The 25,034-nt window shown below is 34.7% G+C and overlaps 1 protein-coding gene and 2 pseudogenes across 1 annotated transcript; 2 read left to right on the forward strand and 1 right to left on the reverse strand.

The window, feature by feature from the left end:
• The first annotated feature begins 7,783 nt into the window (after positions 1–7,783).
• Positions 7,784–15,705, forward strand: LOC125819785 (universal stress protein A-like protein). Its single transcript, XM_049499230.1, has 4 exons — positions 7,784–8,064; positions 10,182–10,303; positions 10,467–10,585; positions 15,383–15,705. The coding sequence occupies exons 1-4, from the start codon at positions 7,887–7,889 to the stop codon at positions 15,489–15,491; spliced, it is 528 nt and encodes a 175-aa protein (XP_049355187.1). The 5' UTR covers positions 7,784–7,886; the 3' UTR covers positions 15,492–15,705.
• A 4,519-nt stretch (positions 15,706–20,224) lies between these two features.
• Positions 20,225–20,827, forward strand: LOC125819810 (uncharacterized; annotated as a pseudogene).
• Positions 20,828–21,254: 427 nt separating this feature from the next.
• LOC125819811 (uncharacterized) lies at positions 21,255–22,784 on the reverse strand (annotated as a pseudogene).
• Positions 22,785–25,034: the final 2,250 nt, after the last annotated feature.

Genomic DNA, 25,034 nt, shown 5'->3' on the forward strand with positions numbered 1-25,034 from the left:
TCCGCCTCTACCTCTACCTGTTGAAGTCTGGGGTCCACGCCCTATAGGCTGTGTTGATGAGGAGAAACCTGCTACTGACCTGGTCGACTGACCTATACCACCCTGACCTATGGTCGGGGATTTTTCTCCACTCATGCACCTCCCGAAATGCATCTTACCGCAAGTAGAGCAACGCGGCGGAGCTGTCCTAGCCTGGCCTAAACCCATCTGTTGTTGAGAGCCTGATGCTCGTGAACCCTCACCTGCGCCTGACTGTCCCTGATGATCAAATCGACTACCCTGGAACTGCTGTGGTGGAGGTCTAGGTGGCCTAATAGAATATCGAGGTATGGGACCACCCTGAAAATCTCCATGTGAACCAGCGGCCTATCTCTCTTCTATCTCTCTCTCTCGACTCTTTCAGTTATATACTACAGATGTCGGCGATCCTCTATGTTTTGTGCAAAGTCCTGAATTCGCGAGATATCCATATTATCATTTAGTGCAGCGGTAGAACAAGCATCGATATAATCTTAGTCAAACTCTCCCATAAATCTACGCACCATGTCATGCATCGTATCAACAAATGCTTGCGCATATCTAGCCAATGAATCAAATCTCAGCCCGTACTCTCGAACACTCATGATACCCTATCGGAGGTTCAGAAACTGGTCCACCCGGCCATCCCTAATCTCTCGAGGCACAAATAGTGATCTATGAAAGCTTCTGCAAAGCTATCCCAAGTCGGTAGAGATGCATCTTTTCCCCTAGATCTCTCCCAGCTTTCATACCAAAATACTGCAACATCACGTAATCAAAATGTTGCTAACTCGACTGACTCAGTCGCTAAGGCATGCATGACCCTGAAGATCCTATGAAGTTGATCAACAAAGTGTTGAGGGTCCTCTCTGCGATCTGTCCCTCTAAACTGTGGAGGATTCAAGGCAAGAAATTCATGAACTCTCAAACTTTCGGGCCCTTCAGAAGGTCCGGCAACATCTGGCGCAACTGGATGGCGTTGTGCAGCTACTAATTGTGCTAACATACATACTGCACTCTTGAAATCCTGATCAGATGGAATAGGAGGAACTAGATGTGGTACTGTTGGTGGAGCCGTAAGTCCTGTAGCCCTCAGATGCTTTTGAAGAGGTAAAGAAGCTATAGGGGGCTGAGAAGATGTCTCCCCCTGGGTCTCACAATGGGCTACCTCCACCTGTGGTACCTTGCTGGTACCCTCGCCTACAGCTGTATCTAGCCCTTGCTAGTTGTGGTATGTCTGGTGTCATCCATCTCTATCTGCATACAAATATCAATTATAAGCCAGAAACCTCGACCCTTAAGACACCGCTCTATAGTACGAGGTGAGCAAAAGAAGGATAGTCATTCTTAAATGCACGGTAGCTTATTGCTTATCGAATATGGTGCACAACACATTTATAAACAAGACTCTACTAGACACGGCTTGTAGACTCCCAAGGATACGACGTTGCTCTGATACCAAGCTTGTCACACCCCAGATTCAAGGGGCGCAACTAGCTCCTAATGACAGAACTCAGGCTCGAACCGACCCTGCTGAACCATTGCTATTAGCGCATGGCAGCCACACGCAATCAACAAAACAAACACGTATATCTCGGCTTAAAATTAAGCCCTCAGCCGGCAAGGCCTCTGTCAACAGATCTATAAACGAAATAGATAATCCCAAGAGTTCATATAAAGAAATAGCCAACTAGCACAGAAGTCCTGATTGGGCCGTCGAGGCCACCATGATCTCTATACCAAAACTGAAAGCAGGTATATATCAAGACAGTACATCAAACAGCTCACAAGCTTCAGCAAACCAACAAACTAGACCATCATGGACATAACGTAGTTATACACCCCACACACTAGTTTACAAGCCTCTAAGAGTAGTAAAGATTGGCGGGACAGTTCCCCAGCCTACCCATAAAAATATATACAACAAAAGCTAACAAACCTCCCAACTATGGCAGCTCCGGAGGAAAGGGGCTAGCCAATCGGATAGAAGTCAATCCTGCTGCTGAGGAGGTCTATTGGGTCGTATGTCGGGACCTGCATGCATGAATGCAGCGCCCCCAAGGCAATGGGGCGTCAGTACAAAATAATGTACAAAGTATGAAAGGCAATAGACTATGAGCAGGTATCCTAATATACTGAAATAATCCAATAAATATATCAAGGATAAGATAAGTGTACTGACCTGCTCCTAAATCTAAACTTATCAAAAATAATAAAAACAACAACCTAACCAAGCCCCCATAATCTCGGCAGGTACAAACAGAACACAAGACCACCTACTAAGGCCCCCTTAAGCCCGAAATGTGACAATCAGTCTATATACACCTATCGATAGTCCCCTAGCCCCGTAGGCAGTCGCATAGTCCTCTTAGGCATTAATATAGCCTCATAGGCAGCACATAGCTCTCTTAGGCATCAACATAGCTTATACACAACTCATAGCCCTCTTAGACAACCATATGGCCCTGTAGGAAGCACATAGCCTTCTTAGGCGTCAATATTACCCTGTAGGCAACTCATAGTCCTTCTAGGCATCAATATAGCCCTGTAGGCAACTCATAGCCCTTCTAGGCATCAATATAGCCCCGTAGGCAACTCATAGCCCTTTTAGGCATCCATATAGCCCGTAGGCAGAACATAGCCCTTCTAGGCATATATCACATTCCTACAGCTAACCACAATAGCCCCAAGGATAACAATCCAATCGCTAAAGGCCAGCAATTTAGTTATAAGCAACCTATAAAAATAGCTTATAAGTTGTGTCCAACATAGGGACGCTACTAAATGAATAAGAATCCCGACAAGGGTGGATTATATCAACTCGAGCAGTCAACAATCAACAATAATGGCTACAAGTATAAAAAGGATAACAACCCAATTACATTGCGCCTAAGCTTTAAGGAAGCATGTCGTAAGTAGGGAATAGCCTTAACATACCTTTTTCGCTGAATTCACGTGGCCTAACGACTTTTACTCATAACTCCCTCGATACTACAACAAGGCAGGACCATAATCAACACACAAAAATAGAAGATACCATGACAATCCGATAAAAGATATGTATTTGCGTCGCAAATTGCTATTTGTTGCTTATAAAAGCTAGAGTCGATGAAAGAAGAGTCTTACCTCAATCGTAAGTTCGTAATACGCCTCAAAACCTTCAAATATGTCCAAACCCTTGTTGTCCCACACTATAGTGTGATATTCTACGAAATCGATAAAACAAAATATACCACAATGATGAGCGCAACGCGTAGAACAACTTTCGTCAAGGACTTAAGTCGAGAAAATCTATACTTTAGTTGATCCTAGAAATGGGTTTCTCTAAAAAAATTTGTTTCTTAGCTAAAAAGATGAAGAAAGGGTCGAAGAAGGAGATATATATAAAGTTTCACCGACCTAGGGCCCCACCTCACGTGCCTGCTTGCGCAGTCCCATGAAAACACAAATATCTCTCTATTTTAAAGTCGTATGAACGAACGATTTGATGCGTTGGAAACTAGACTCATAGACCTTCAATTTAATGGGTGGTGGGCTCTATGTCTCTTTATATATTGGGAGAAAATATCCAAGACATTTGACCCAAATTTCAGAGAAATCTTTAAAAAGGAACTTACAATAACTTTCGTCAACTTTTATTTTGCCACTTACCTAACTTCAAAACTTGAAATACAACAGTTGAACACTTAAAATATGACATACCACATCATTCTTAATTTATTACACACCCTCCTTGTCTTTCCACGAATATACGAGTAATTTTATACATTTCAAAAAGGTGAGGTGTTACATAAATACTAAGTGGTCTGTCTAATTGTGACAGAACGGGAAAAAAACACTAGTGAAATAAATTAGTGATTTTTTGTGCCTGCAATAGATGTTTCTATGGATTAAACCTCCAAAAGAAGGCTTTGTGTTAACAATGTGTATTTTGAATTTTTGATGGTATACAATTTGAAAGCATGAGAAAAAAAATATGTGGAAAATAATTTCAAATAGTTGAAAAATATTTATGAGAACATATTTAAAATGTGGGGGGTTCTTTACTTGTGATAAAGACAAAATTAGACTTACTATCTAATTTAAATTTTAAAGTACAAGATATGAAATTTAATGACATTCTTGTATTATGTTAGACTTTTTTTTTAATCTCATGAGCCACCTAACTCATATATTAGACTCACAAAATTCTTGGATTATATTTGATATTGTTGTCATTGAGTCTCTCTTTACTAGTATATGATGTGACTAGTATAAAACTACAAAAAATTATATTACTCATTCAAAAGAATTATATTTTTTGACGAAAAAGTGTCACTTAAAATATTATGATTTTTCATGAAAAGATATGTCTATTAAAATAAATTTATTTTTATAGACATAAACATTGGTGAAAAGTGATATGTTATATTTGTGTTGTAAAACAAACAGTTGGGTCATATTTCCCTTATTGGACCAATGAGACTATGGTTTTGGGTAATTCTAGAACAAATTGAATGTTATGAAAAGGTCTTTCGGAAATGGACATCCTGACTCTAAAACAATGTTTGTATTTGACAAAGTTAAAAAGTAAAGAATAAAATATTTGTAGGAAAAGGTTACCTCATGGAAGGTTTTTTCAATTCAGTGTTTATGTTTGTTCTTACTTGCTTGAATCAAATTGTTTGTGACATGAACGCTTGGCACATGTCAATTACAAAACCTTGCAAAAACTGATCAACTTAGAAGTTTTGCCTAACTTCTAGTGCAATAAATCAAAATGTCAAGTATGTGTTGTTGAAAGGAACTTTAATCCCTTAAAATTGATTTACACTGACATTTGTGATATGAAGTCAACACCATCTCGTGGTGGGAAAAAGTGTTTCATAAATTTTATTAACAACTGCACTAGATATCGTTATGTCTATTTGCTGAATGGTAAGGATGAAGCGATAGAAACATGTAGGCAATATAAAACTGAAGTTGAAAATATACTACATTCACCCCTGATTAATAATGCTTCAAATATTTATTTATTTTAAAATTCATCACTTTAAGTGATATAATTTGATATTGTTATTAATTTTCAATATGAAGAATTTTAAATGAAAAGATGAAAATTTTAATTTAAAAACACAGTACATAACATAATATATTATGAAATAAGAAAATAAAAATTAAATAAAAATAATAATATAATATTGAGGAGACTAAAGAAGATTATTTTCTTAGTGAGTAAAATATATAATTGGGTTGAAGTTGGTTGTCTGACAAAATAGAGAACCTATATTTAGAGAGTAAAATAGAGGATAGGGTTGGAAATACTCTGGGCTCTTCAACCACCTTCTATTTCACTCTCTATTGATCTATTCTCCATTTGGATTACTATTCACCCTCTATGTTTCACTTTTTGATTATTTTATTATAGAGAAAAAACATAAAATCACCACTAAAGTTGTCCCGGATTTTCAAAAAGATACCTTAATTTTACAAACGTTTTATTACCCAATAAAAGAATTAACTACCTTTGTAAATATACCATTTTGACTCATTTTCTCATCTATGGAGAGCACGTGATGGTCACCCCCTTTGACCCATTTTAATTAAATTTAAAAATTAATAAAAATAGGACAACCCAACCTGGATCTTAAGAAAAACACTTCCATCTCTTTTCTTTTTCATTTTTAGATCCTCTCTTCTTTTCCATTAAAATGTGCTTGACATTTTAACTAAATAAACAAGGGATTGAAGGTTAATAGGTTAGGATTTCATATTTATCTAGTATTTGATAAAAATCATATTATATTCTTCATGTATTTGTGATTTGTTGGGGAAACACATGTTTAGGGATATGATTTTTAGAGCTCTGACGACAATGAAAACTAATTTAACCATCCACCACTAGAAAAATAAAGATAGGTCAGGATCACTGTATCCAATTAATATTTCACCGGTGTTTTGTGTTTTTCTTTTCCAGATAAAATTGCACTTTACAGTAAGTTTGATAGTAAACTTGAAAAGTAAATTCTATTCAAATTTTGGGGAAGCTAGTGTCTTAATTAATGGTAGAATGGGGTCGGCATTGTGGAAATTCGGTACAAAGATTCTAATTCTGATTTGCATCGTGTTCTCTCTTGTACAATGGTACCTTGTAATGTGAACTATCGTGTTCGTCTTTTTTTTTTATGAAATTGCATGTTACAGTGAGTTTGATAGCAGATTTGAAGAGTAAACTCTATTGAAAATTTGGGGAAGATTATGTATTTAAAGATTTAATTAAGTAATAGAGAAATTAATTGAAACATGACGTTTTTAATTGGTTTTGGAAAGTAAATTGACACATTCACGCGTTTTTATTTGCATGTTCACAAACATTGGGGGAAAATGGGTCAGAATGGTCTATTTACAAAGATATTTAATACTTTTATGTTAATATTTCTAATTAACATATTGTAAATCATATAAGACCATTAATTAAATCTCTAACATTCGTAATTATTTTTAATGTAATATACCATTTTAAGAAATATATTAGTCAATATATACTACTCCCTCTGTCCCATTTTATGTGACACCATTTCCTTTTTGGTCAGTCCCAAAAAGAATGTCACATTTCCTTATATGGTAAGTTTATAAAGGTACAATTCCTCTTTTATCCTTGTTGGTCCTACTTAATCTTAAAATAATACTCCAATACATTTATGAGGAGAGAGAAAAAAGAGTCTACTTTTTAAAGGGCAATTTGGTAAACATTTCAAAGTCTTCATTTATTTCTTAAACTCCGTGCCCGGTCAAATGTTGCTACATAAAATGGGACGGAGGGAGTACTTTCATAGCGAATTAATAATATTTCAACTTTTTTTAATTTTCTTCACTTTAAATGTATAATTTAAAATTATTATTGTTATTCATTATGAAAATTGCACAAAATTTAAATGATATGATGAAATTTTTAATTTAAAAATACAATATATAATATATTAATTTATATACAAGAATACAATATAATACATAACATAATAATTTTAAAAATAACAACAATAATTTAGTAATCCGCTACGTCATTTCCAAATTCACCAATATTCGGAAAAAAATAATGGGATGATCCAGAGAATGGTTGTGGTTGTAAGTGTAGTTGTGGTGATTGATTTCTTTTTTTAACTATTCGTAATTGTTCTTGTCGCATGTATTCACATACAGATGGATCACTAATAGCTTCTAAACTTCTCCTTAAACATGTATTTTCTTCTCTATATTCCTTGAGAATATTTTAGCTAGACATAAAAAAAAAAAAAATTAAGGAGAAAAACCCTCATTTGGAATTTCGTAATGCATTAATACAACATTTATGAGAGCAACGTAATAATTATGAAACTTGAGTAGTTATGTAATGTTTATATAATTATATTTCATTAATGACTTCACTTTTATTTGAACAATTGTCCATTAATATGTATAATATATAATATTTGTTTGCACTTTATGTTATTTAGAAATTTCGAATAAAATATAATGTTATATTAAATAAAAAATTGATAAGAATAAAAGTTTAAATTATATGAAGATTATATAGAATTATTATTTGGGAAAAAAGATCTATATTATGAAATAAAAAATAAAGATGATATAGAAATAATAATAATAATAATATAATATTAAAGAGAGAAAAATTAAAATTGGTTGATTGTGTATACTGGAGTAAAACAGAGAAAATTTAGAGATTCTGTAAAATAGAAAATATGGTTGGAGGACCAAAGTTGGAAATGAATTTAGACGGAGCTGGCGAGAACATGTGTTTTAAAATAGAACATCAGAGAACGTCAGAACACTAAAAAGTCGAGAAGTTGGGAAAGAAAAGCCCCTAAATCAACTGATTGAGAGAGAGAGGTATGGAAGGTGAGGCAACTCGGGTGATGGTAGCGGTGAACGAGTCGACGATCAAGGGTTATCCACATGCTTCCATTAGCAGTAAAGGAGCATTCGAGTGGACTCTTAACAAGATTGTTCTTTCCAACACTTGTGGTTTCAAACTCCTCTTCCTCCATGTCCAAGTTCCCGATGAAGATGGTTTGCTTTCTGTTTTTCTCTCCATGGTTGTTGTTGTTGTTTCTTAGTGTTTTGTATGTAATTTTATGGAATTCTTAGCTTTCCACTTTTTCACCATTAAGCCGCGAGTTCAGCAATGACCTAGCCGTTTTGTTGCATTTTTTTTAGGACGGTCAGCTTTTGCACACCTTGATTAATTACACGGGACACCTCCAACCAACAATAGACAATAGGTAACTTTGCGAACCAAGGTTAGGACACATAGGAAGAATCACCTAGTGTTTTGTCTCCATTGAATTTTGAACCTCAGACCACTAGGCCACACCATTGGGTGCTTACTTTTGCATTGTTAAGAGGGGATAAGAAGGGTCAAATGGGAAGCAGTGGGCTAGGGATTTGAACTGGTCCTTCAAATTGTAGGGACATCTTATCACACAAGTTATCTAAGATTTGTGCAAAACAGGGGCAAAGTGGCTTTTGTGATATAAGCCATTGAATAGAATGAGCAATGTGAATCACTAGTTCCATGTTAACCCAGTTTTAGTGTGGCCTTTGTGATCATTTTCTCATTTCTCTCTAGGTGAAAGAGATGTAAGATTCACTCTCTTATCACTTGCAGTGGCTAATGCCCTTGTCACTTAAAGGGTGAAATTTGTCAAAGTGAGTCTAAAGGCCAAATAGTCATTTTTGAAGGCTACCGTGCATACTTATTCATAGGATTAAGGGGGGGGAGGGGGAAGCTGTTAAAGCTTTAGGCTATTCTGGAAGAGGAAAGACGGAGTTTATTCTTCTCCTTGATAGGAACAAAAAAGGTTCAATACCAGCAAAGTTCAATTTTGTGTATTCCTTTTTCTTTTATATTTTGTACTTCTGATTGTATCATTTTGAGGTTAAATTTAAAATATGCGGAAATTTCAAGTTGCCTTGTTGCCTTGGGAAATCATTCTTGTGCTTTGGATTTAATTGGGCAAATGCAGTGGTCAGTTGTTTTTGGTTCTGGAGCATTTGCTTTAGCCATGTTTTTCTATGGGTTGCTATCTAATAAGAATAGGGTTACTTGAATAAACAAGAAAATACTGCAGAAGCTAAAATACAAAGAGTAAAGACAGTAATTGAAAGAAATGTGAAATTCAAGAGTAAAATCTCCAAATTTCAAGTTATAGTGCTAAGAACCCTAATGGATCTTAATATTCAAAATTATTAGATTAAAACTAATTATGATACTAATTCAATCAATTCAAGAACTTAGAATCAAAAGTGATCTAGACACCTATTTTGAAGAAATTAGAGACAATAAGTAGTATAATTAGAATAATTACCTTCTTTAATTTATTTTAATAGAAATCAAAGGTATCAAGTTAAGAATGCATCTTACCTCTTATAGAATCATTCTTATCAGGTTGTAAGATAAATCCATAGTTACTACACACAAAGGTGTAAAGATGAGACGCCTCTCAAATAATATTAATCATGTCCTTTTTGAAAATGACGAAATCCACCCTTATATAGAGAGAGAGGAAACCTATCCCAAATAGCTTGTGGTTCACATCCTAATTTTATGGAAATAATAACTAGGAAACTTTTAAACTAGGTATGAATTGCACTCAATTATGGGCTGAATTTTCATTTCTTTTGGGATCTATTCAGCCTCTTTTTGGGCTAGAAATTCAGTTCTTTGGGCAGAAATTTCAGCTCTTCTTTGTACTCCTTTTGGATCCCATATGCACTCCTCCTCTTGGGCTTCATATGGCCCAATCTTCTTCTTCTTGAATTCAGACTTGAACCATGAAATTCGTGTAGTACTTAATCCACTCTGTGCCCTGATTCTTGAATCATTATTGGGCTCATCTTTGGACACTTCTTCCACAATAAGCATTTTCTTGATTTCCCATTGAAGCCCGTCAATCTTTAATGGAGGTATGCCATGTGAATGCTATCGCCATCCTTACATACATGATGCATCTAACAGAATCCGAGTACCATCGGGCTTCAGAGTTCAGTGTGTAAACGTCATTCTGGTTTCAACGTTTTCTTGTTAATCTTGTATATTTGGAGAAATTTTATCAGTTTAAAGCAATTTGCTGTGTTTGGTTTATTCAGTAGCTTATATTATATCTTGTTGGTCATCTGATTACTAGGTTTTGAAGATATGGATAGCATATTTGCATCACCTGATGATTTCAAGGGCATGAAAAACAGGGACAAGATTAGAGGGCTCCATCTGCTGGAGTACTTTGTTAACCGCTGTCATGAAATTGGGGTACTGGGATTTCCTTCGATGAATCTTGGCATGAAAATTTAAGCCTAAGTTACTAGCTAATATTTAAGCTTTACTGGTTGAGGGCACTATTTAAAGTTTGTTGCCCTCAAAATCTCTAAAGTATAAACACTTTCAAATTTACTGCATGTCACTTTATTTGTAGGTTCCTTGTGAAGCATGGATAAAGAAAGGTGATCCCAAGGAAGTCATCTGCCACGAAGTCAAACGTGTACAGCCAGATCTTCTTGTGGTTGGTTGCCGTGGTCTTGGTCCTTTTCAGAGGTATGCATAATTGTAGTAGCAGTTACATATTTTTTTAATTTTATTGTTATGTTTCTATGGGCATGGCCATCTTATTGAGTGTGTTTGCTCTCCACCTGGTCTCCCTAGCAAGAACATGCTTCTGGAAACATCATAAAGTATCTAATGGCCCAATTCGTGTTCTTTATCTTCTTCCACTTAACAACAGAATTAATGACCATTCAAAATTTTCATAAACAAAAAGATCTAGTGTTCATTTGTGCTTAGAAATGGAAGATTGCAGCAAGTAATATTCACATTAAACCATGTTTGAGGACAAATGGCAGTAGCAAACCAATCTCACTAATCCCATGATTCCAACCACTACACGTTCTATGCATAGTTAGAAACTCTTTAACACCCTTTTGGGTGGTTGTTACCAATCGTTTCGTACCGTATAGTTTTGTGGTATATTGTATTGTATGGTATTGTTTTGTTTTGTGGATAGAAAGTTGGGATTGATTATATCAGTTGGTGTGGTTTAAATTATTTTATGACTTGCCGTTGATAAATCTAAATCTACAGAATAGCTGTTTAGTAAGCTTATCAGACCATTTCTTTTTTTATCCATTTATCACAAATAATGCCTTGTAAATGTATTAAGTCTTAAACTATGCAACTCCTAATGAAATTAATCAAAAATAAGTTAATGATATTAACAACAATAATAAGTGTGCGCCTTGGTTTGGGCTTGGGACTTCCATGTTGGAGGTCTCAAGTTCGAAACCCCTTGCCAGCGAAAGCAACGGGTTTGCCTTCTGGGTCGAGCTCGTCGCACCGGGCTTGCCTAGTGCGGGTTACCTCTCCTATGTGGTTTGCGAGCTATTGCATAGGAGCGGGGGTTTTACCCTATGCGCACCCAAAGGATAGCGGATGCGGGTTCCCTTGTCATCAAAAAAAAAAAAAAAGTGCGCGCCTTTAATATTTTGGATCATAAATAGTGTTTCCTAACAGCATGCATTCATGTAATCCTTTTTTTTTGTATAAGGTAGAGATTTAATTAAATAGTACCAAGATTGTACAGGAAAAGAAACAAAAAACAGCCTATTACACTCTTCTTCCTAGCATATCCAATAAATCCATATGCTGGTTCAAACTATCTATTGAACTACCTTTATACCAGAATCACAAATTTTGTAAACATCTATCCATAATTCTAGAAACGTGAGTTTCTCAGCCCTTGCGTTCCTCTCTAGCCAAATTATCCATAAGATGCGTAGTGGAATAGTTCTCCATATCTACTTTTATCTCTTTTGGTATCACCTGTTGTTGCCAACCTTCCAGCATTACCCACATGCAATCATGTAATCCATAAAATGGTATTTTTCAATTTCTGTATAATATAAATAGTGTTAGTTTTTTCAATTGCCTGAGGACATTGTGGTTGATAATAGATATTTGCATTTACCCCATGACATCAATTAGCATTAGACACAAGTCTGCATACAACAACATTAATTATGCCTCAGTCCCAAACAAGTCGCGTTTGTACAAATCTGCATGTTGGCAATTAAATATACAAGTTTTTGAGTACAAGCTTTTTTCCAAATTCATCTCCGTTACCATTTGTCGTATCTCACTCTCTGGAATGGGAAACATAGTTCCCATTGGCTAAATGATACATCCCACCTCAACAAGTCAGTCATGTCCTAAGGATGATCTTCTTTAGACTTTTTACTCCTATTGGAAGTCGGTGCGTCTGATTAGGCACTCAAGTAGGTTCATTTGGAGTTGGTTGATCTTCCTCAAATTGCCGATATAGTTCTTGAGCCTTTTTCAAGGAGGCAGCGCCCATTTCTCTGGGTATGTTGTTGTTTTTCAAGGAGGCAGAATTCATAGAAACCATTTCATCTACCTCATGAATGGTCAATGATGAAGTTGATGAAATGGTTTTTGTGACCTTTGATGAGGTAGATAAATGGTCTTGGTGAATGCTTCCCGTTCCAAATGCCAAGGAATATGAGCTATTTGAGTAAGATCAATGAACTCCTTATGCACCTAAATCAAATGCCTATTCAAGATAATATTGTTTAAACTTTTTACTCCTATTAAGTTAGTGTCTCTGAATAGGCTTTTTTTTTATGACACCAACTTAATAGGAGTAAAAAGTTTAAACAACATTATCTTGGAGACATGGGTGCCTTGTTGAGAAGTGAGATCGATCACTTTGCCTCTTGCCTTTCAACTATGCCGCCTATTCTAGTAAGTGAGACTTGAAAAATGGAGGAGGAGATGATTTAGAGTCTAGTATGGTCCAAAAAACCTATACATTTATTTGTCAACATGCAAGACTTGTGTTGAACACTGTGTGGATATCCATGGAAAGAACACAAGTCTCTTTTATTGGCTTGATGTTAGTTGGCTATTGAATTAGACTAACATTATTTATCTCATACCTATTAATGATTTAATGGACAATATAAATGTTGCATTTCTAGTAAATCATTATGTTATGGATTGTATGAATGCACGTTGTTTGGAAAATTTACTTATGCCCTAACTAGAACATAAGCAGCTATTTAGTGAGAAGGAACACTACTGCTCCTATTTAGTTTCACTCACCGTGAAAATTTAAAAGGCATAAGGATATTAGGGTACACATTATCTAGAATGAAAAGATGAAAGTTGAGAGTGAGAGTGGGAGAGAGAAATCGGAGCAGTTATGAGAGATGAAAGTTGAGTTTGAAATCTGATTTTATTTTGAATTAATTTTTTCTTTTGCATTTTGGAAAAGTTTAACAACTTTTAAAAAATGTTGTTTCAGTCCACAATTAACTTAATAAAATTTCCAAGTGACCTTTGACCTTGGCTGGTCAAATGTGTCACCAATATTAATTTTGAGACTCCAAAGACACCCTCACCTCAATTTTCTCTAGTCACTTGGCCTTTATTATGTTAATACAGTAGTTGTCAATTTGCAATTAACAGACGCTAGCACCAATCCCCAATTTGATTACAAGCCTTTCAACAGACAAGTTTTTTCAGCTCTTTTCTGATGCTTTGGCATTTTCAGGAATGGAAAAAAGTTCTGATTGTTGAGTTGCAAGCAGAAAAGTAGTTGCAAAAAAAGTTGCAAACAGAAAGGCAAAAAAGATGCATTAATCAATAGGGCTTAAAACACCAGTCACTGAAATTCAAGCTAGTGATTACAAATTTAGAAATGATTAATCCTATAGAAAAAAGATTCATGGTTTCACAAAAAGTCCTATATAAAAAAGATTTCATTTCCAAAACAGAAACTTAAACTTCCCGAAAAAAGAAAAGAGAAATTGCTTATTTCTTCTTAAAGGAGAATTCTGAACACCCCAGTGTAGCACATAGTGATCAAATAAAGTGCACTTCTCATCGTGTAATTTTCCACTTGGCTTTAGCCTGCCCTGGGTCTCTGTAGTCCGTTTCCAGCACCCTATGATCTGGCTGCTCCTACCACCACCTGTTAAGAGGAAATGACAAGTATTTACAAGCATCCTGATCTCTCCAATTCTCCTCTGACATAGTTGATTGCCAGATCTAATTCATTTAATGGGATTACTAAGTTGTCTTAAAAGCTTCTGATAATCACCAATACATGGACTTCAGTGTATACCCTGATGATGTAGAAAGTTGATCATGAATCTTGTAGCCAAAAAGGCTTGAGCAAGGACCTCAATTACATTAGCCTTCTCTCACTTTATCGGGAAAACTCGAATCCTTGCTCCCTGTGCACAACAGATAATCCAAACATGTTCAACACCAATATTTTGCTGCTCTTGTGAGCGTTATATAGCCATGGCCTCCCTCCTTTTTTCCTTTTTTGAGAAACGGTGATGTGCATAATATGGCACCAACGAGGTACTGTCAAAAATATTTACAAGGTACCAGCAGAATATCCCTTCCAATTCTTAAAGGGATTGTAAGAGTTCAATCACTGCTTGAACATCATTTACAAAATGCTGGTTACACAAAAAATGAAACAAAAGTAAACAGATTCATCTTGATCCTTTATCTTCAAAACAGCTAGTGTTTCGCTCCCTCCAAACCGTCTACCATATGCGAGTTGGAGTGGTTTACCACCATTTCCTTTGATTGGAATTCTTGCCTCTCATGCTCCAACATTTCAGTAAGTCACAAGTACACCTCTAATGCTCCAACTTAGTCCAACCATGTTAAGAAAGAGTTGCTATAGCTGGTCCTTAAGTTGACAGTGCAAAAATAAATGATTGATACTCTCGGGCCTGTCTACACATAGATAACATCTAGAGCATAAGTGAAATCTGTTTTTTTGGAGTGTTTCCAATGTTAAACAAGCCTCTTGGGCTACCAACCAAGTGAAGAAGCCACTTTGTAAGGTGCATTTATTTTCCAGATTTGCTTCCATGGCCAAAGATTCCTTTGCTGCCCACCAAAATTTAGGTGAAAGTAACATGACTTTACTGTGAAGTTTCCCTTACTATGAATCGCTCCAAATCAGCTTCCTCACATTTGTTATTGTTCAGACCTTGACAAGGCTCTAGTACTCCCAAAAAATCAGCAAGCCTTCCCATTTCCAGTCATTCAAGAGTCTACTATTGTAGAAATTCCAATGTCCATGTTTTCTGCCAGTAGCTAAACCTGTAAAGATCTACTCACTTAATCTACTTCGCAGGCTCCTATTACCCCAGCTTTGTCATGACTCATGATGAGTAATATGGAATCTGTTTGTCATTTTACTTTGCTTTTCAGAAAATAGGAGTAATGTGTTTTTTAAATAACTTCTACTTTGGGACAGTGCTTAATTGAGAGGTAAATATTTCCTTGCAGGGTTTTCGTGGGAACTGTAAGTGAGTTCTGCGTGAAGCATGCTGAATGTCCTGTTGTCACAATTAAGCGCAGTGCAGCTGAGACTCCTCAGGACCCAATAGATGACTAATTCATTTGGTGTATTTGACCACTTAATGATCAAAGATGCATACATATTGGTTGTCTGACTTGTGATGGTGTGGAAAGATTGTGGGGGATTTTCATTCAGGTGCTTCTAATATAGCCTATATCTGCCTGCCTTGTGGGGTTTGTGTTCGTACATGATTGTTGAGTACATGTGTCTGAGCTTTGAGTGCTCCTCGTTACGCTTGGTATAGTGTTTGTATATTTCTCCTTTTTTCTGATGAATATGTGTTGCCTAAACATCTGTATGTATGGTATGCTTTGCAATCGTAAAAGAATTTTCATCCTTGCACGTCTGGGAGAAAAATAAGGGTGTTTTGTGAGCGTATAAGCCTTTTCCGCATGTTCATGCGTTTGGTGAACACCAAAAGTGTTCCCTAACTTACGGTTGCATTTCGGGTGTGTTTTTCGGAATTATCCATTCCCAAAACAAAATCCCAACTCTATTCCATTTTTGTCATTCATACTTTTCCATGTAAAGATACATTCTGATTTTTAAAAAATTGGGAAAAGGCATAGATTCCCTCATTAATTTGTTTTGAAAAGTCAGTTACATGCTTAAACTATCACGGTGACCTATTACACATCTTTACTATTCAAAAGTGAATTTATTACCACCATCAGACGTATAACACCACTCTCACATTATGTGGTGTATTACCCTCTCTGTCACGTCAGCGTCATGCCATAAATTATAATTTTTTATTTTATTTTTTGTATTAATTAACTTTTCTTTTATTCTAATTAATTATTTTAATTCTTTAATAATTATATCTTCTTCATCACTAAATCCCACCCATTTTCAATTCTCATTTCATCAAAAAATCATATCCAGCCCCACCACCTTCACTATTGATTTTGTTCTTCACCGCCACTATATCGCCTTCAATTCTTCTTCTTCTTTGTCACCCAACACCAAATATCACCTCCACCATTATCAATATCGGTTTCTTCTTCTTCTTCACCACATTCAATTACCTGTTTTAATTTTTGCTGCCCGCCACCCATCACCACCAAACCCATAAAGTTGATATCACCACCAAACCCAAAATTTGGTTAACAACCAAAATTTCTTTAAGTCAAAAAACTGAAAAAGATAGAAACAATCAACCGAAATTTTTCTAGATAAAATACAATTATTCACTAACAAACCTATGGGAATTAACCTAATTGCGAATAAAAAAAAATTGTGCTTTTAGATTGTGATAAGAAGAGGGGGAGGGGGAGGGGGCGGAGGAGGCGGAGGCGGAGGAGGCAATGAGTGGGATGTGATGAAGAAGAGGTGTGGGGATGGGGCTAGAAAAGAAGATTCTAACTTTTTTTTTAATTTAATTTTAAGCTGATGCGCCTATTTTTTATTTTTGTTTAACTTTTTTTTTACTTTAATTTCAAACTGACGCGCGTATTTTTTTATTTTATTTTTTGCCACGTCAGTTTTAGGGGGTAAAAAATATCATTTTTGAGTAGTATAGGTGTGTAATAGGTCACTATGATAGTTTAAACGTGTAATTGACTTTTCAAGACAAGTTCAAGAGGGAAGTTATGTCAGAGGGTATTTTAGTCATTAACATAAAAGTGTTCTATCACGTCTTACCACACACATCAACTATTAGTTATCAATTTTAACACTTTTATCTAAATTCATAATTACTTATTGGTGATTTGCACAAAAGAGATTCTTGGACATTTATTTATATTGTTCCCAATTATGGCATTTGTGTGGGAATGATCTTAAAAAATGTGAACTAAAAATATTATTTAGTTGAAAGGTAGAGATGGAAGTTAGAGGGAACCAATACAGTTAAATTACGGCACATAAGTCATGACATTGGTATAACTTCGTGTGTAGGATTACTCAAATTATGTTCAATTTTGCGCCGCAGCTATAAAAAAAATGATCTGGTCCATTGGCTCTTTAGTGGGTGGTTAAGGCTATCTTAGTGTTGATAAACCCGATTACGAATCTCATTGTTAACATGTCTTTGTTATATTTTTGTAAGTGATCTTGGTCTATTGGTTCCTAGACAAGAGGGAGTTGCTCGGATGGTAAGCACCTCTCACTTCCAACCCGAAGATTGCGAGTTCGATCACCAAAAAAAGCAAAAAGGGGTGGGAGCTCCTAGGGAAGGTAAAAAAAATAAAAAAATAAAAAAATTAAAAGGGATTGTTTAGGAGGCAAGGCAATCTCGCAAAGGCGAGGAGGAAAGGCGACAAAGGATATATTAGGGTTTATTTGCATAAATCCACAAACCACTTCTTCTTTCGTGGCTCTTAACTAGTAGGCAGTGCATTGTGCACAACTTCTCATTCCTTTATTTTTTATCCTTTGTTTAGTATTTTCTTCTTCTTTAAATTTAGTATCTACTATTGACTTCTAGTTTTTGAAATTGAAATAATTGTTAAATATGTTATTACTATTGCTATTTATGTTATTTATATATGCAATTAAATATTTTAAGTTTTTATATTAATTGGCGCCTCGCCGCAAGGTGAGGCAGATCCTTGTCGCCTTTTGCCGTCCAAGACACTGAGGCTTACCCACAGCTTCTGTCCATGAATCATCTTTCGCTTGATTACAGGACTAGAGCGAATTGTCTCTTGTGCTACAGTCTTATATGTGTCAAAGAGCGGATTCTCTTGCATCGGATACAGGGCATGCCTCTGAGCCTATTGATCCTAGCAAGTCATGTCTCTCTCCTTCACTAAAAATTACAACCTATGATGATTCTCAATTCCTTTTTTTTGAAACTTCAGTAGGCTTAAACACTCTACACCTCGAACTTTGAAATTGTGGATTCAAGCCACTAAGAGAGCAAACATGTGGAAAGCTCCAGGAAGGGAGTAAAAGGGAGAAAAAAGAGAGGAAAAAATGCATTTCAAAATGGTGACAATAAATTGATTAGACTTCGTATTATATTTAAGGGAAACGACATAAGTACCTCTTTAAACTATGACCTAAATTTCAGGAACACACTTTTTCTTTAGAGGTCTTATTGTCCTTTTGAACTATTTTGAAGTGTAATAAATACACCATTTAGTGTTGAGGTGACATATAGAGTTCTCACTCTCTTGGAAGCAAGTGAGGCGAAAATATGAGAAAAATCTAATCAATATTGAAAATAGGTCAAGTTTTAATTGGACATTTTACAATAAGTTAGTACACATAATTATTAACATTAAAACTTATTTATATTTAATTGTTTTCCTTTCTTTTATTGTGAAATATTTATTTCCCTCTCCACTTTTTTTTTCTCTTTCATTAATTTCTTATTTTTTTACTTTTAATTAATTTTAAAAAAAATACGTGTATATTTTCAAAAAATAAATAATTTTAAAAAAATACCCTTTATTTTTAATATTTTAATTTTTTTGATGTTTTATTTGATTTCTTTCACCATTTTTGATATCCGTCCAAAATTAACTTATTTTAAATACTACACATTTGGAATTAAATTTGAAATCAAAGACAAAAGAAGAGAGAGAAAATAACTAAAGAAGGTAAAAAAAATGAATAAGAAATACAAAATTACGTGTCTTTGAGAAAATTTTAAATACAAGGCAAAGAAAAATTTATAAATTGTATATTTAAGAAAGTTTTAAATAGAAGGCAAAGAAAACAAAATATACTGATTAACTTATTTTAATACAAGGTAAAGAAAATAGGGATAATGGATAAGATCCACCCTGAACTATGACCAAAATCTCAGTGACACATTTTATCTTAATTTATGTCTTATTAACCCCCCCCCCCCCTCCCCCCTTCTAAAAAATTATTTTTTTTGTAATTTCATGCACCTTTTTTGCTTACGTGACTCCACTTAAGTGAAGCGCGTGAAAAATATTTAGAGGCAGAATAACCAATAGAAATTGGTCATGTATTATTAAAATGTTGAAAAAGAAAATTCATTAATTCAAAAATTGAATAATCAGACGCTTTCTTCTTCTTTTTGTTGGGAATAAACCCGCAACAGAAATAATATTTGCGGTAATAAAAATAATAAAAGCGGAACACAACAATACGGTTAATCAACGAGAATATAAAGAGAAATAATGACACCAAGATTTTATGTGGAAACCCTCCTGAATAAGGAAAAAACCACGGCCCGAGAGGAGCAACTAATATCACTATAGTAAGGATTTTTACACTTGTAGGTCTGAATAAAAACTCCAAAGACTACTACACACTCAAAAGAAATAACCCTCTTTTGATTTTTCCACCTCACTACAATATCGCTCACACTCTTTATTTTTCCTCACGGACTATTTTCCTCTGTGATGCCTCACTCTTCTTTTCTCTCCTTTGTTTTTGGTGCATTTTAGAATGAAGAATGACCCTCCCTTTTATAGAGAACAAATGCAGTAGCCCCCAAATATACTACAGAAGAAAGACAAATTTTTCTTCTTCACAGCTTACCAACATTTAACTTTTGAGGAAAGCTGGAAAATAAATCAGCACATGTATATCCAAATCTGTCAACCTTTGAAATTGTGAGAATTGTTCAAAGTTTGGCACATGGGGATGGACCCCACACTATTTAACCCCTTCCATCTCCATTAATGATTATTCTAATAATATTTTTTCTTGAAATAGTTCATTGATTCAAAAAGATAAAGTTACCTTTGTGTATATTGTTTATCTTTACACCTTCTCATGTAGATTATTAGTTATGCTTTTAAATTTCTTTCACAATTTCTATGTATGAAATGTTAGGGATAGAAATGACAAAATCTGAATTGAATAAGTTGTGTATGGATGAAAGTAATCCATTGAGCAATGTTGAAATGCGGTGCAATCATGCCATTTTGTTGCAAATGCAAACATGTTGATCAAATCGTAATCCGGGAAGAACATTTTGGTCTTGTCCTCACAATAAGTCACAAATCGCAATTTTTTTTCTAAGGAGAGACAATGAGAGAGTTGACGAAAGATCTCAGTTCATTCTTTCGAGATTGGTGAACAATATTAAGGAGTTAGAAAAAAATTAGGAGCATGTTAAGATGCAATTGGACCAGCTTGATAATTCCAACATTAATTTAATGGATATTGAAGATTCGAAGCAAGAGGAAATTCATTTGGATGAAGTTGAAAGTATTCAAATTATGTATCAAAATCTCAACATCAATTCAAAGAAAAAGGGCGGTGATGTAAAAGAGATGGGTGATTTGAAATAGTATTATATGAAGATGAAAAAGAAGAAAAGAAACTCAAGTCGATTTTTCGAGAAATTTCTGTGGTGTTTGATGATTTGTGTAATTGTTATCCATATTAGTTTTCCAATCCAAGTAGACAAGTTGAAGAAAAATCAAATGAAGTTTTCATAGTATGATATGTGATAGAGCATAATTTTGTGTGGTAATGAAACATCTATTTGCTCTACCATAGTGTGTGTAATACATCTTCATTTTGTTTAGTAACAAAAATTTGAATTTGCTTGTGCGTGAAATTGTCTTACTTCTCTTCTCTTTTATGAAAACAAATGATTCATTGAGTTTAAAATTACTATCAAACTCACAATTGGCAAAAGAAGCAACTAGTACAGTACCATTGCATTTAAATATCGATAACAAAATAAAAACAACAGTTCAGAGAAACAACATAACTCACAATCGTAGGCAACATAAATAAAATATAAACAACTTCAACTTCAAAAGAGAACTTAAGAACAAAACAAAACTTAAACGTGTTGCATTTAAATACTATACATATTACAAAAAAAATAAAAAATTCTTCAAACAAGAAAAAATAATCTTAGTGGTACCAATACAATACTAAACAAACACCATTGATATCACTATCATAATTTTCATGGGTCTTGGGGCTATGAAGAGGAGGAAGTATTCAAGTTTGAAGGCCTTGATTGATCTCTAATCTGTTGGAGCTTTCTTGTTGTGATTGCTTGATTTCCTTTCCACTTCTAGCAAGTATCTTCAATTATAATTGTTGATCTCAAGACTCTTATTGATCTAGTCGATAATACTATGCAACTTGACAGTCTAGGCTACAAAAAAAATCAATTGCATAAGTTGAAGTTATTATTAGAGAAAAATCATTATGAGTGCATCAATACTTGCATCGAAAATTTTAAAGTCATTTTCAGCTTGAAACACAACCATTTCAATCACTCTTGGCCTTTTAAATTAGGTTATGTTTCCAACGCCCTTTCCTTTTCTGGCAGCAACAGTTTCTTTTGGTGCAACATTTGTATTCTGGCCCACGTTATGTGTTTTACTCGCTTGAGAACCTACAAATCAACTTTCAAGTGGGCGATTAACACATCTTGTTTCACTTCCCATTCCCCTACCCCTTCCTCTACCACTCATAGTTCTTGATAATATTGCAACACTCCTTGATACACTTGCACTTGCACCATGTCTTGGTGATGTTGATGCACTTTGTCTTTTGTTAGAAGGAGGTGCAGTGGTTCTAGGTGAACCCTTTGATACACTTGCACTTGCACTTGAACCATGCTTTAGTGATGTTGATGCAAAATCAGTAGCAATAGATGCACTTGATCTTTTGTTAGAAGGAGGTGTAGTAGTTCTAGGTTGTTCAGTAGTTCTAGGTCTACCTTTCCTCCTATTTGTAATAGGCTCACTTTCATTACTTATTGGTTTCTAATATACAAAAAAATTATATTATATTAGTTAGTTGATTAAATTTGAAAAATCATAGAAAAAATAGTAATATAGATTTGGTCTGTCCCTCCCTTTCTTGAAATCAATGGTTCTGCAATCGTTGAATTAGGTGTAGCGCTTTGTTCCCTAACAGTAGAACCAACTTCATCGGTCCTTAGTAAATTCCATCCTTTTTTGTTGTGACCTTTAACATGGCAAAGAATGCATGTCATAGTCACTCCAGTTTTAGCCAATTTACTAAACACCTTAGTTTTACCAGCCTCTTTCTTCTCAACTTTCTAGGTTTGTGTGTCATTGTTTTTATCATTGGTGGAGCAACAAGATGATTTGTTGATTATGGCCACATAGGCAAGTTATTCATGAATTGTATTAAATGTGAGTAAGTCATCAAGTACCTCTCTTTAGAGTAGCATGAATGAATGAAATCATGTGGATCATTTTGCTTGTGCAACATTGCAGCTAAGGCATGTGCACATGATATCCCTTCAACATCAATCTTATATCTATAAGTGTGTTCCCTCTTTTTCAAACATATAGTGTGTTGTTTGTATCCATTAGAAACTTCATACCCTATTACTCCATTAAACTCAATGTTACATCTCATAGAATTATCAATATTGGCCTCCAATACTTTCATTGCCATTGAAGAAAAGTTGGTTATCCAAGAGTTTGAAAATCCAATTAGCCTAGTTAGCATATTCTGACCTTTAACTCTTATCTCTTCAAGTATACTAATAATGGTTTTATGCCTTGCTGTCAAGATTAAAGCATTAAAGCTTTCACACATATTATTATCCACAACATCACACTTGACTTCACAATTAAAATATATTTTGCACCAATATTCTTTATCATAGTAAAGTAGATCATCTACTATTTTCTTACCTAGTTTAGAGAGCTCATTCAAAATTTCTTTGAATTTAGCTTCAAAAGTGCTTCTAGCACACTTACAGAACATGTTCTTCCTGTGCACCCCCTCCAAATTTTTGACCAATTTGCTAGGATATGCCTACCATACCTCTTTCCTCACAATCTAGTAACAACTCCTTAATGGCTATATATATCCAGTCCTTACAAGTTATAACAAATATTACAAAAATAGTTTGAAATAAAAGAGAGTAAACGAACATACTGTAATAGTGAAACAAAAATGCATATTACAGAATAACCTTTGCATGTTTGACATGATGGTGAAACTTGTTCCATCTCCTGATTCCAAGTCTTCTTGCAACATAGAAATAAACCAACCACAACTATTTTTGTTCCATTTTTCACTGTAACCCAAATAAGCGGAAGTAGGGGTGCGCATTGATCGGTTCGGTTCGGTTTTATGTGTTATTGGTTCAGTTTATCGATTTTCAGTTTGTAAATACGTCAAACCGATAACCAAACCAATAACATATTGCTTATCGGTTTATGGTACTTAACGGTTTGGTGTAACCAATAAGAAAATACTCATATATATTATATACATTATAAGAAAATTTTCATATAAACCATATGATTTTTCCAGCATTTGGCATGAAAGTAATAATCATAAAAGTAACAATCATTTTTCTTGCAAGTTTAGACACTAGACACGTTCAAAGGAAAAAGTGTGAAAGTAACAATCGTTTAACCATTAACAAAAAGTGTGAAAGTAACAATCCTTTAACCATTAACAATAAGACTAGTAAATTTAGTATAGTCTTATTGGATTATCGGTTTAACCATTAACAAAAATCATAAAACCGGAAACCGAACCAATAACCCAATAAAAAAATTTGCAAAACTGTTTAAAAACCGTTAGCCCAATAACCCAATATCAATAAACCAATAGTATTTTTTTTTGGTTCGATTTGTTGGTTAAATCGATTTTTGCACACCTCTAAGCAGAAGCATTTGGTTGTTGCCATCATTGGCCATTGCAATAAGTAATTGACCTCTGCATACTCCCTGCAAGAAACAACCATCCAACCCAATGCACTCTCTACATGACATGAATGTCATCTTGAGTGCTTCAAAATAGATGGGAAATGCCTCAAACAATGGTCTACCAAGTTCATTATTTTCACCAAGTTTCACCACACAAGTACTCCCAAGATTAGACCTTAATAGCTCATCAAGAATTCCCCTAATGTTGGTTGATCATTTGTCCTTAAGAGGCTCAAATTAGTTGATTCATATAAGATAGATAGGTTTTATACCGTGGAAAGGTATAGGGCATCCCTCTCCACTTGGATTGTAAGTTGGTGCTCATGAGCTAACATGGTGTATGCCGGTTGTAAAAAGCTCTACAAGAAAAGTAAAGTTATATTATTTTTAGTATTTTCTATTGATAGATATTTTCAATTATAAGGTTTTATGTTAAAGCATACACGCATGTTTACTATTTATTTGACTTTGTTTCAGTCTATCATTCAGAGTTCTTTAGCTCATTATGTTTTATTTTTTGCCAGTTGTTTCACTCAATCTATTGTACATACTGTCAATTCAATGTACTAATCAGATATTCATGATTGACATTAGAGGTATCATTAAGACCACAGTCATCTAGCATTAGTGTGACCCCCTTGCTTTCATAGGTCTTAGTTTATCTCAAGTATTAAAAGTTAATATATGTTATTGGTAGAGTATTCACGTATCCTGAGGTCTTGTTCTAGGAACCTATTTTTGTATGTTAGAGGGTTCATAGATGAGTCTGTTGAGTTATGACTTTCACCATTATTTTACAAGCATATGCATAATATAGACACATGTCGGATTTTTAACTATAAAGTTATTGAGTATGTTTTTTAAGTTATTGTGTTGCATGTTCATCTTGTAAAAGCTTTCGCATTAGTTAGTATTCAATCTCATAGTATGTCAGGCCAAGAGTTTGCTCAGGCTAGCAATGATTCAGAGTGCTAGCCAC

Source organism: Solanum verrucosum, unplaced genomic scaffold (genome assembly GCF_900185275.1).
Source record: "Solanum verrucosum unplaced genomic scaffold, falcon-dt-bn FXZP01000239.1, whole genome shotgun sequence".
NCBI classification, from domain to species: domain Eukaryota; kingdom Viridiplantae; phylum Streptophyta; class Magnoliopsida; order Solanales; family Solanaceae; genus Solanum; species Solanum verrucosum.